Source organism: Trichosurus vulpecula, chromosome 6 (genome assembly GCF_011100635.1).
Source record: "Trichosurus vulpecula isolate mTriVul1 chromosome 6, mTriVul1.pri, whole genome shotgun sequence".
Taxonomy (NCBI): domain Eukaryota; kingdom Metazoa; phylum Chordata; class Mammalia; order Diprotodontia; family Phalangeridae; genus Trichosurus; species Trichosurus vulpecula.
Genome location: NC_050578.1, coordinates 92,977,575 through 92,990,649, shown reverse-complemented (window position 1 = coordinate 92,990,649; position 13,075 = coordinate 92,977,575). Strand labels below are relative to the sequence as shown.

The window sequence follows — 13,075 nt, the reverse complement described above, 5'->3', positions numbered from 1 at the left end:
AGAATCCTAGATTTAGAGCTAGGAAGGTCTTGAGGATCTCCAAGGCCACATTTTCCATTTTACAGGAAAGGGAATAAAGGACCAGAGCAGTTAAATGACTTGCTAGAAGTCCCACCTTTAGCTGAATCAAGTCACAGAGTACAATTTTATATCAGCCATCTGATGGAGGCTTTAGTCCTGGTCAGGTTCCTATTGAACATGCTACTTTTCTTTTATCCAAACCAAATGCCAGCACGAGCATAGAAAGGTAATCCTCTTGTGGGAAGAGACCATGCCAGGGTTGTTTCTTGTGTGTCTGGGTTGGCATTGTGATACCACTCTGTGTAGCCAGTTCTTGGTGGGCACTGGAACCCCCACCCCACCACAGCTGGGAGCTAACCCAGCTGTGTGAGAAATGATTCATTTGGACCCCTGCTCTATTCCAGTCAGTATTAATTAGTTTGCTATGATTCCATAGGGGTAGTGATTATAAGTTCTGTGTATTTTAGGCCCCAGAGCTATGAACTGCAGATGGTAAGTTCACTTGCTTAATCATAGGAAACTTAACTAGAGGCCTGCCACCCTTGTTTTTACCTTGTTACGATGACCAAGCCCAGTGTGGCAGAGGTGACTCAATTACATGGAAAGTCCTCCAACTTATTTTGTACCTCCAGACCACACACTCTTGTCCAACATGAACTTGTAACCATCTTGTGACCACTTAGTCAGTGGAGATCACCCAACCTGATAAACCATTTTGGGGCTGATATATCATTTTAGGCCCTCAAAGCAAGGTCCATCAACTAATGGGATTCTGCATTCTGTGTGGCTCCCCTAGCATGTTCAGGTATCAAGAGTTATAAAAATAAGGTCCTGGAGGAAGGGGGCATCTCAGATTGTGAGGAAGATCTGAGTTCCACTTCGTTAGGGGGGACCACAGACCCTTTTAAAAAATGAAATTGGCTCAGAGCTCTGCCTCAGTTTCTTTTATTGTAGATTGGACAATTTTAAACTCCAGAGTTGATTCTTTATTAGATGCTGTGGAATGAGCAGCTCTCTGAGGAGGGTCTAAGACATTTTGTAGACATGAGGCTGGTGAACACCTTCGATTTGGGAATACTTAAGTGGGATGAAATGGCTAGATTTTGGAGACCCTGGTAACATATGGGGCCTGTTCAGAAACCAGCCACTCTCTTTGGAAATGAGCAGATGTGATAGGATGAGTGTTTCATGACAGAGCTCGTGGTGGTCACATGATCTCTCTGGTTATATATTTGAGAGCTACTATAAAATCATACTTTCTGAAAGCAGTGGGAATCTTAGCAGAAAAAGACTTTTTAAAAAAATTTTTAAACTTTTTTGCTTGGGTTGGTCACCTAAAGGTGTCTTTGGAATCAAGACTGTTATGTTGTTCACACTAGTGATTCTGGCCACTAGTTGTACAAAATCGTGATCCAGGAGCCAAAAATCTGAAATTCCAGAACCAGGAAATAACCCTGCAGTCACAGCCACATCTGTTTCCATTTTTAAAACCTTTTCACTTTAGAAAATGTGATGACACAAACATTGCTGGAATGGGGAGCCCTGTCTGAGCAAAGTAATCCCGTTCCACTTGGTCAGGAATGACTCTCACTTCATAAGTTACTGTTTTACAAAGGCTTTGGGTACCTATCAGCTGAGAAGCAGCATGGTGTAGTGGGTAGGGCAATAGCCAAGATTCAGAAAGACCTCGGTTCAAATTCTGCCTTAGACATTTAGTAGCTGCATGACCCTGGACAAATTGCTTAACCTCTCTGGGTTTCAGGTTCCTCATCTATATAAAATGAGTTGATAGTTCCTAAGGTCCCTTACAGCACTAAGAATCTGTGATCTTGCAATTTATTAAAAAATTTTTAGCAAGTATTATGGTCACATTTAATAATAATAATAGCTAGCATTTATACAGTGCTTTAAGGTTTGCAAAGTGCTTTACAAATATTGACTTTAGGCAATTCATTTGACCTCTATTTGCCTCAGTTTCCTCATCTGCAAAATGGAGATAATAATAGCACTTACCCCTCCTACTCCCCATTGTTTTGAGAATCTAAAGAGACAATATTCGTAAGTACTTTGCAGACAAAGCGACAAAGCGCTATGTAAAAGCCGGCTAGAATAATGATAGGCCAGATTTGAACTCAGTCGGATTTGAATAGGTCAGATAGTGGTTTAAATTTAGAAACACAGTAGTGTTTCACCCAGCTGGGTACCTGAGCACGAGTGCTACCTTTGCCTTTAGTTGTGTGTTGTGGTAAAGTCGTTCAAAATATCTAGGTTTTCTTATGTGGAAAATGAGGGTGTTGAATTAGATAATTCTGTGGTAGTTGTGCCTAGAACGCTTCAGGTAAGAAAGACCTCCATTCAAGTCCCACTAGTTGAGTGATCCTGGGCAAGTAACTTATCCTCTTAACACCCCTCCAAAAACAAACCGCCCCAACTGTCTTAGACGCCCTACAGAGTTTCATTTTCTGAGAAGGGAGTTCTCTATGACAAAATCATAGGTCTGAGGAGGTGGGGATGGTGCTGGTGGTGGGATCCCTTCTAGCTTTAAATTTTGATGATAATGTCTTTTTGGCGTTCTTAGATAAAAAGAGAGTGGGGGGGTGTTGAAGAGAAATGTTTGTGTGCTTGTATAAGCTGAAATAGAGTAGTTTAGACTAGAGGAATGCATGGGCTGGAGTAGATTTAAGAGATCTAGGTGTTCCCTGGGCCACGTGCAATGTTGCGTTTGGTAAAGGCCTTATGTTTTCCACCAAAATCTCCTTATTTATCAAGCAGATGTGATAGCTCGGGGGACATTGTAAAGCTAAATGCATGTTTTTAAATGACTCTTCAGGGCAGTTCACTCACCAGATGTTATTTACCAAAATTAACCAGAGCAGTCTGTATCATATTTTTCGTCTGTCTTCCCCTTCTCTTCTGCAGAGGGACTATCTGGAACTTATACTCTGTTCCAAGGATCACTGAACCCGTGTGGCTTACCATGATGTCCAGCACATTGGAAAAAACCCAGCTGTGCCAGCGCTTTCTCAAGGAGTTTACGCTTCTGATCGAACAGATCAACAAAAATCAGTATGCTTCCCCCTTCTCAGTCTTAGGTTCCAAAGCATGCCAATCCCTTGGTATAAAAGCATGCACTTGGGCACTTGTGTTTGTTCCTGCTGTGGTATCCTGGCCTGGTATTGATCTTCCTGGTTGTCCTTTTGTTTCCCCTCTAGGTTTTTTGCTGCATTGCTGACTGCAGTATTAACTTACCACCTTGCATGGGTGCCAACTGTGATGCCTGTTGATCATCCTCCAATCAAAGCCTTTTCTGAGAAGCGCACTTCACAATCAGTGAACATGCTGGCCAAAACACACCCCTACAACCCTCTCTGGGCACAGCTGGGTTAGTAGCTGATTCTGGTCTCTAGAGAGTATGTAGGGTTGGCAGAACCTCTTAAAATGTGCAAATCTGGATGAATATTCTGCAAAGCAGCATGATGTAGTAGATGGAGGACAAGATGGGAAACAGGAATCCTGCCTCTGACACATATGGCTTTGTGACTATGGGCAAGTCACTTGACCTCTCAGTGTCCTGGACAACTGTCTAGGATAAGACACTCCAAAAGAAGGACTTGCTGATTTATGGATGAGGTCTCCATCCTAAACCAATAAAATCACAAGTACAAATTCCCTGTACCCTCCCCCCCCAAAATCCTAATCAGCACTTTTTACATAGCACACTAAGATTTGTAAAGTGCTCTCTATATATCGTCTTCTTTTATCCTATGAACACCCCAGTATTTTTGAGTTTGTCTATTCCTCTATTCTTTATCCTCTTCTGCTTCCCTGAAAATAAGGAATACTCTACTTCAGTGGTTTTTAAGCTTTTTGTTTTCAGGACCCCTTTATGTCTAAAAAAAAAAAATCATCATGGATACTCCAGAAGAGCTTTTGTTAATGTTGATTATAACAATTGATAGTTACCGTATTAGAAACTTAAATGTCTCAGTATTATTATAAAGGGTCTCAGAAACTCCCAAGGGTCCCCAGACCACATTTTGAGAACTGCTGCTTTACCTTGTTATGCCTCCCCTTATTGGGGAAAAAGAGATACAAATCTGTGTGTATGTTTATGCTCTGCTCTTTTATACAGGTTTGGGAGAAATGAGCCCCTCTCCCCTTCTCTCTGTGTGTGGTGGAATGAGGGGAATGGGGTTGGGGGATTAGTGTGTAGCAGCCTTGGGTTGTTAGCTCACTCAGCTGAACATAGGCAGGCATCCTTGAGGAGAATAGTGAATCCTTGTTGGAATGGTAAACTCTGAAGGAGGATAAAGGGGGCCGTTCAGTTTATAAGAGTTGGAGGAAATGTGGTATTGCATTCTATAGGCTCTTGAATGAATCTCTAATCTAAAAGCAGCTGAATTTAAGCAGCATGAATTTCATTTGTAAAATGGATTTTTTTTAAAGTTAGCATTTTTTAGGTACTAGGCAAAGTCTCTATTCATGAGGTTAAAATCTTAATGCTATGAGAATGGATAGATGGTGCAATGGATAGAGTGCTGGGCCTGGGTTTGGGAAGATCTGAGTGCACTAATCCGGCTTCAGGCACTAGCTGTGTGACGCTGGGCGAGTCACTTAACCTCTGTTTTCCTCAGTTTCCTTATCTGTAAAATAGGGAAAATACCTCTTAGGTGGACTTTGTGGATCAAATGAGATAATAATTATAAAGCACTTGATACATACAGTACCTGGCATGTAGTAGGCACTATATAAATGCTCTCTGCTTCCATCATCATCAATTGCTTATATGCTGTATTTTCTGTGGCAGAGTCCCAGCTGGGTACCCCGGTTGTCTCCAGAGGTGTAGTGCTAGGAGAGGATTAGGGCGTGGTCTAGAAGAAGAGTGGGGTTTGGGGGTGTTTGTGACTGTGTTGCAGAAAGCATTTTAGATGATGAGCATATGTGATTGTTTTGACTGATTAAATTGACCCCTCTTCAGGAAAGGTAATGTGGTAGGCAGTAGGGATACCAAGATTTTTTTTGAGTCTAGTCCCTTGCCCTTGAGGAGCTTATGTTCTACAAAGGATGAGACCCACAGACGGTACCTGAGGGCAAAGGAGAGTCTGAGACAAAGCATACTAGGGCAGTTTCACTGGCTTTCTCTGATTGCCATGACTTTTGTTTTCAGCTAACTGAAGTTCCTAGGGAGAACATGAAATAATGGGTAAAGAGTTCTTCTGACTTTGGAGCTGGGTCTCCCCTATAAATTGTAGAGAATGTGCTGTTCAGTTTTGGTGTAGGAGTGTCCTCACTCAGGAGTGCCTTATGCTGGTGAAATCATAGGTCCGGTCCCTGTCTTCAGCCCCTGCAGGTAAATACTGTTCTGCCTCTTTTATAGAGGAAAACCATGACCCTTTCTCCAGCTCTCTCAGAATTCCCATTGGGGAGGGGAATGACATCAGCCATGGCAGAGTTTTCCACTCTTTTCAAGGACTTTCCTGTTAAGAAGCGTATTGTCAACACTCTTTACTTGTCACACTACTTATTCTGAGAATTGATTATCAGCTCCAGCACTCTCCAGATTGATCTTCAGACTTTTGGGAAGTAAGAAGTAATTCCCTTTCACGAAAAAGGTCAGGCCTCTTTAGCCATACAACTTTTTGGGGTTATGTTCTCGAATAAAGGAATGAATTCACTACCCCCTTTCCACCCCCATCTCTAGATAGAGAAGGGATACGTTTAAAAACAAATTTGATGTTAAACAAAAGAGCTATAAGCTTTTAAATTATCTATTAAATAACAAATATAAATAAATCCAACAAAAGATCAATAAAATATATTTTAAATTAGATATAACACATATTTATATTTACATGTGTAACAATTGATTTTAAATTGGATATATAATACAAATTCAGTTATTTATATTTACAGCATATAATAAATCATTTAAAATCTAATTAATTGATATCTTTTAACATCAGCTACATTTCCAAATATATCCCTTCCTGCTTCCTTATCCAACCAACCAACCCTTGCGACTAAGAATGAAAAGGAGAGTTGGGGGAAAAGCAGCCCAGCTAAATCTATGATATTCTATTCTATCTATTACCCCCTACCTCTACAGGGGAGGGAGATGAATTTTCTCATTTCTTCAGGACCAATATTGATCATTATAATTATGCTTCTGTTGACATTGTGGTAACCAGTGAGCATATTGTTTTCTTGGTCCTGCTTACTTATACTTTGCATCAGAATGTAGAAAATATATCTTGAGATCATTTTGGATTTTTTAAAAAGTAGTTTGAAAAGGGAAGGATTCCTTTAGCATGCCTTCATATTTGGGGTCCAGTATTGCCTTATTTTTAAAGAACTAGTTTCCTAATGAGACTTTGAGCCGCTTTGAGGAACTTACTTTCCAGGAAAAAGGAGTTAACAGCTCTTCTGTATTCTGCTCTGGTCAGACTCTTATCTATTGTGTGTGTCTTCGCTTCTCAGTGCTACATTTCAGTAAGACATCAGTAAACTGGAGATGGTCCAGAGGAGGGCAACCAGGATGATGAAAGACAGACTTTGAATCTGTTGAAGGAATTGGGCATGCTGAGTCTGGGAAAGTTCGGGTGGGAGGACAGAAACAAGATAGCTGCTTAGCTGTTTTCAAGCATTTGAAAAGACATCCTATGGAAGGTGTATTTAGATTTTTTTGTGCCCAGAGTGTCTCTGCAACCAAGAGCAGTAGTTGGAACCTGCAAAGAAGCAAATGTAGGTTGGATAATAGGAAAAACTTGCCTGCAATTAGTTTTCCAAAAGCCAGGGCTGCCTTGGCTTCTACCTCATTGGCAGTCTTCAGTCAGGATTTGAATGACCACTATTAGATATGTTGTGGTGGGAATTATTTTTCTGGAATAGTTTGAACTCGGTGGCCCCTGTCCACCTAGCACATCCATTCTTTATGACCTTACTGCTTCTAATCCAGTTGAAGTTCCAGGCTCAGGGTCTGGAGATCATGTTCCCTCACTGATTCTTCTGTAGGTTGGACATTTCCTTGTTCCATCAGCAAATTACCTCCCCACCCCAGGCTGCCTCTGAATTTGTGTGAGCTCAGCAGTGCCCTATCTACAACATGGTGCCCCAAACTCAACACAGCCTTCCAGGTGGGGTCTGACCAGAGAACAACAGGACTCTTCCCTCCTCTGTTCTGCACCCTCTGATTCCATCAGACATATAAGCTGGTGCTGGCTTTCTTGGCCGCTGTACTGCACCACCATGAGGACCCAGACAGAGCTTGTGGACACTGGCATCGGCGTGAACTATATAGCCATTCCTCCTCCATTATCCTGTACCGGGTCTCCCTCATAGTCTGACAGTGAGACTGAATTAATGAAAATGTCACATGAGTTCCTGAAAGGCCGTGATCTCCTGCTGCAGCCAGCAAAAATAATCAGAGGGTAGTGCCAACAATAATTTGTCTCCTAGGAGAGTTTTCTTAAACAAAAATATCACTTGTCTTACTGTTGGAAGACAAAGCTGAGTTATTCCTTTGGGTTACTGGGTGGTTTCCTGAGGCAGTCATTTCTGTAGTCCTTAAAATCAAAAGATAAGAGAGGACTTTTAACCCTCAGTGAGGCCTTTTACTAGGTGGAATTCTTCTGTGTCCTTCTATTCCAGCTCTTGAACTATTGTGAATAGCACTGATCTTAAAGTAGGGGATATTTTCCCATAAAGAGACATAACTTAAGTCAAGCCCACGAGCTCCAAAATGCAACTTGTCTTTCTCCCTGAACCTCATCTCTCCTCCAAATTTCTGTCCTCCCAGTCACTCAGCTTCCTGATCTTGCCACCATCCTTCTCTCTTTGCTGCCATGCACACTCTGTGTTTAGTCAGGGCTGCGTCTTGTCAGCTCTCTTGTAGCCCTTCCCTCCACTCATGGTCCATCCCACATCCTTTGTTCAGGCTCTGGCCTCATCTGCTCCAGTAGCTCCCTTTGCTCTCAATGCTGCCATCCCTACCCTCTTCAATCCATTCTCCACTTAGTTGCCAAAACCATCTTCCTAAAGAACAGACCTGACCCAGTCACTCCCTTGCTCAAAAACCTTCCCTGATTCCCTATTGCCTGGAGGATAAAACACTGGTTCCTCATCCTAGTGTGTGTTCTAGTCCTACCTTTCCAGCTTTATTTCACATTATTCTCTATGAGACTTATCTATCATTATCTATCAGACTTATCAAGTTCTCTGAACTTGACATTTTATCTCTTACCTCTGTATTTACATGATCTTAGGAAGTGTGTTCCTGCCTCCCTATTTCCTTTCACAATCCTATCTTCCTTTAAGGTTCAGCCTTCACTGACTATCCCCATTTCTTAACGGTATGTCCCATCTCAAATCGCCTGGTATTTCCTGTGCCTTTGTGACCCCAGCACCTAGCATAATGACTTGTACACCATTTTTAGAGGCCAGGTAGGCTCTGGACCTATTGTTTTTATCAGGATGAGGATCTCCCAGTGTGAAAACTCCTTCCACAGATACAAAAAAGCCATTCCTTTATAACTTAGAATCTCAAAGAGTCTCTTGCAGCACTGAGAAGTTAAATGACTTTCTCAGGTGGGCGGCAGGGGTCACAACTGGTATGGATGGGACACAAACCATGTCTTCCTGATGCCCAAATTGACCCTTTATGTGCTATCCCATGCTGCCTTGCACATAGAGGGGGAAGGGAATAAGCATTTAAGTAGTCCCTGCAAAGTTGGTGCCATCATTATCTTCATTGGATGGGTGAGGAAACTGAGACAAACAGAGGTCAAGTGACTTGCCCAGGGTCACACAGCTAGTAAGTGCCCGAGGCCACATTTGAACTCAGGTCTTCCTGTCTCCATGTCCAGTGTTCATCTGCTGTATCACCAGCTGCCTCATAGCAGGTGCTTTTAAAAAAGTGTGCTGAATTAAATCGATTATCAGAAAGTGTTAACTCGTAACTTCTCCTTCAGGTCTTCCCCTGGAGTTAGTTCTTCCCAATATGCATTCTCTATCTTTCAGTGTTTACACATACATTTTTCTCAGACAGACCTTATTTTCTCTGTGTCCTTTTTTCATTCTGCTTATGTTTCTCTGTCCTCTAGGCCAGTGGTTCTCAATACTTGGATGTGTTAAATTTATAATATGACAAATATCTATAAATGAAAGCCACATAAGCAAAAGCTCTTTGGGGACCTCAGTAATTTTTAAGCGTATAGAGGGATCCTGAGAACTGCTGCTCTATTCTCTCCATCCCACCTCCCCCTTTTCAGCATCTTCAGCACACCTTTTCATTGGATTGATTGTTCCTTCTAGGTCTGTATCTGTTGTAGTAACTCTGGTAATTATCTAAATGTATTAACATTTAAAAGGCAGCTGCATGGCTCAGTGGAAAGGGGCACTGTGCCTGGAGTTGGGAAGACCTGACACTAGCTGTGTGACCCTGCGCAAGTCACTTAACCTCTGTTTGCCTTAATGCACTGGAGAAGAAAATGGCAGACCACTCCAGTATCTTTGCCAAGAAAACCCCATCCAGGGTCATGAGGAGTCGAACATGACTGAACAAATTAATGTTTTATGAAAAATTAGTATAAACCTCTTCAAAGCCCCTCTTCTTCCACTCTCAGCTTGATATTTTCTTTCACCAGCATTGTGAGTATTCACTGGTTCTTGAGTGGGACAGGATACAATGCCACAGCACTGCTTCAGTGCTCCAGCAGGATTTCTTTGAATGGAGGGAGAAAGTGAGACAAGTAGCAACTTCCCTCCCAGCTAAGTGTGGCTTCCCTTGTGTTAGTTAATCAGTCAGCAAGCCTCTGAGTGCCTCCTCCATGGCAGTCAGAATATCAGTTCAAAAGGGAGACAGTCCTTGCTGCCAGAGAGCGTACATTCTGCTGGAATAACATACTTTGTATAGGGATCATAGGGTGAGAAGCAGAAATCTGAACTTAAGAGGCCATCTAGTCAGACCATCTAGTCTCATTATTCATTTGAGGAGACTGACTCACCCAAGGTCACACAGGTAGTTAGTGGCAGGAAAAGGATTTTAACTCAGAGTCTATGGTTTATCTGCCTCTTGATTTGTTGGTACCTACATGCTGAGGTGGGTGTAAGCTATCCATTACATAACGAGCGCTGGTTTAAGCCAAATCATTCCTGCTGAGGAGCCCCCAAATTTGCTTCTACCTCCACCCCCTGCCCATGACCTTAGAACTCAGCCAAGGAGCTCAGTGTCCTGGTTTCTCAGGTAGAGTATTGGCCTCTGTCATATCTTGGTGGTAGGCTGTTAATGGACAGATTTAGGGAAGATGTAAAAGAAGGAAAACAAGAACATTGTGTGTGGGGTGGCCCTGAGCATACAGGCTTGTATGTTACCTTGTTCCACCAGTCTGCAGCCTTTCCAGTCAGGAGGAACCTGCTGGGCTTGGTTTTGTTTTGTGAGAGCCTAGAAGTAAAAACACAAGCTGATGTGAAGGATCTGAGATGTCATCAGCAGGGAGAACTGGGGTGGGAGTTCTTTCTTCCAGCGAAGATCACATCTAGTCCTTGACCTTGGAGATGAGTCCTAGAGAATTGTTTGAGGCACCTGAAGGTTAAGTGACTTGTCTAAGGTGATACCTCAGGTCAGAAGATGGACCTCCTGATTCTATGCCCAGTGTTCTATCCATTACTCCACCAGTTTCTGTGTAAAAATTAAAATAGAATAAATAGTGTTTTCAGGAGAGGCACTGGATAGAGTTGGCCTTGGAGTTGGAGAGACCTAGGTTCAAGCCCTGCCTCTGACTCATGGCTGTGACTAACCCAGGGAAAATAACCTCTCAGTGCCCCTGGCATTTCACTAAGACTCTTAAGTTGCAGAACAAATCCTGGTAGACCTTGGTAGAGAAATCTCTCTACACCCATGAAATCGCAGTTCAGGTAATATATGTAGAGAGTATATATAGAGTGCTAGGCCTGGAGTCAAGAAGACTTAGCTTCCTGAGTTCAAATGTGGCTTCAGACACTTACTAGCTGTGTGACCCTGGCTAAGTCACCTAACCCTGTTTGTCTCAGTTTTTTCATCTGTAAAATGAGCTGGAGAAGGAAATGGCAAACAACTGTGGTATCTCTGTCAAGAAAATCCCAAATGGGGTCATGAAGGACATGACTGAAAAATGACTCAGCAACAATAAAAACAAAAACCTAATTGCCTCTTTTTGGTGTAGGTGATATGTCTTTATTTTCTAAAGTCTGATCTATTAACCATGTATAAACAATCACTTAAGAATAATTGTTTTTGTCTCTATAGGTGACTTGTATGGGGCCATAGGCTCTCCAGTGAGACTGACTCGGACTGTGATCATTGGGAAGCATAAGGATTTGGTCCAGCGGATCCTTTATGTCCTGACCTATTTCCTCCGGTGCTCTGAGCTACAGGAGAACCACCTGACCTGGGGTGGAAAGCTCTGGGAAGGAGAAGAAGTGCTGAATGGTAGCAAGATGACAACAGCCCTGGAGAAAGGAGAAGTGGAGGATTCTGAATATGTGGTAGTGACTGTGAGGAATGAGCCTGCACTGGTACCCCCTGGGCTGCCCTCACAGACTGGTGAGAAAAAAGCAGACAACCCAGAAGGTCTGGGCACAACAGACCTCTTCGCTAGAGTCACTACAGAAGGAAGCAAAGGATCAGGAAGGAATGAGCAGGACTTTGAGGCCTGTGGCATGGCCTCCTTGGATGAAACAACATCGGATGCCTCCTGGGAGAATCAGGGACCATTGCATGTGGTAGAAGAAAGTAAGGAGGGAGCCACTGAGGATGACCCTCCAAGACCCCCTAGCCTTGAAAGGCTGGCCAGATCTGAAGCTTGGGCAGTGGGGCTGAAGACCGAACAGCAGGCTCCCAGTGAGGTGCTGAGAATGGAGATGGACAAGAAGCCCCCAGACAGGTTGTTGGGCTGGCCTTGCCCAGACAGACGTTCCCAGGAAAGTCCTCCTTTAGAGAAAGTCACTTTCCAGATTGGTAGCTCAGTTTCTCCAGAGTCAGATTTGGAAAGCCGAGCAAGGGACATGGAGGAGAAGCTGAAGGCCTTCAGGAATCCTCCTGAGTTAGCAAGGAGTCTCTTGGGTCAGGCCTGTGAGACTGCCGAACTAGCTCAGGACCAGCAGATTCCTCAGGTCCCTTTCAGGCCTGGCATTCGGAGAAGTGTTTGCTATTCCCACATCCTGTCTTCTGACGAGCACGAAGGCCTGTCAGGCCAGTGTCTTGTCAAGGGTAGTGACATAAGAATTGATGTCATAGATGCTGCTGAGCAACCCTTGGCACCTTTGGACAAGGGAGCAGGAACTGGAAGGCAAAGAACTCTGGAGGAAAGTAGAGGTTTGTGCTTGAAGACAGTGAAGGGACAGTCATTAGAACCTGTTGAGAACAGGTGTATGCAGCAGGACTCTGGCCTCATGGTAGCTGCAGATGTCCCCTGTGGGGATGCTGATGGGAAAACTGCCTTCAGGATGGGAGGAGACATTCCAAGGAATGAAAGCTCAGACAGTGCCCTCGGCGACAGTGATGATGAAGTGTGTACTTCAGCTCCAGAAAATCTAGGCTCCAGCAGTGACAGGAATGAAGAAGTAGAGCTGCCTTTGCCAAGGTAAAGAAAAAGGGAAAAAAAATATTGGTAAGGGAAGGGAATTTCATTTTTGGTGTTTTTTTGTTTTAAAGGCAGAACAGTGTTTTAGCTTGTATGGGGAACTTCCTTTTACCGATGCCAATTGGTGCCTCCTAGAACTGAGGATTGCCTGGGGCACTGAGAGTTGGGTAAGGGATTTTCTGAGGGCTACTCAGCCAGGATGTATCAGAGGGAGGACTCGAACCTCCCGATAATAATAACACCTGCTTCCCAGGATTGTTCTGAGGATCAAACTAGATAAATATGTAAAGCACTATATGAATGCTGTTTTTATTAAACACCCAGGGGATCAACAAAATAAGCAGCCTCAAGTAAAGGAGTTTAATGTATCCAGTTTTGTGGTTGCTTATTTTCTAATGTGTAGGAAAAGAATGGAGGTGTATTTTTTTTTAATTTGT

General features: G+C 43.2%; 1 protein-coding gene across 4 annotated transcripts in view; it reads left to right on the top strand.

Moving 5' to 3' along the window:
* Positions 1 to 13,075, top strand: part of FNIP2 (folliculin interacting protein 2) — a 144,906-nt gene that overhangs the window by 90,437 nt on the left and 41,394 nt on the right. For all 4 annotated transcript variants that reach the window (XM_036762772.1, XM_036762771.1, XM_036762770.1 and 1 more), the window contains 3 exons: positions 2,941 to 3,087; positions 3,234 to 3,403; positions 11,303 to 12,638. In XM_036762772.1, coding sequence (XP_036618667.1) covers positions 2,941 to 3,087; positions 3,234 to 3,403; positions 11,303 to 12,638 — 1,653 coding nt within the window. The remainder of the gene's footprint in view (positions 1 to 2,940; positions 3,088 to 3,233; positions 3,404 to 11,302; positions 12,639 to 13,075) is intronic.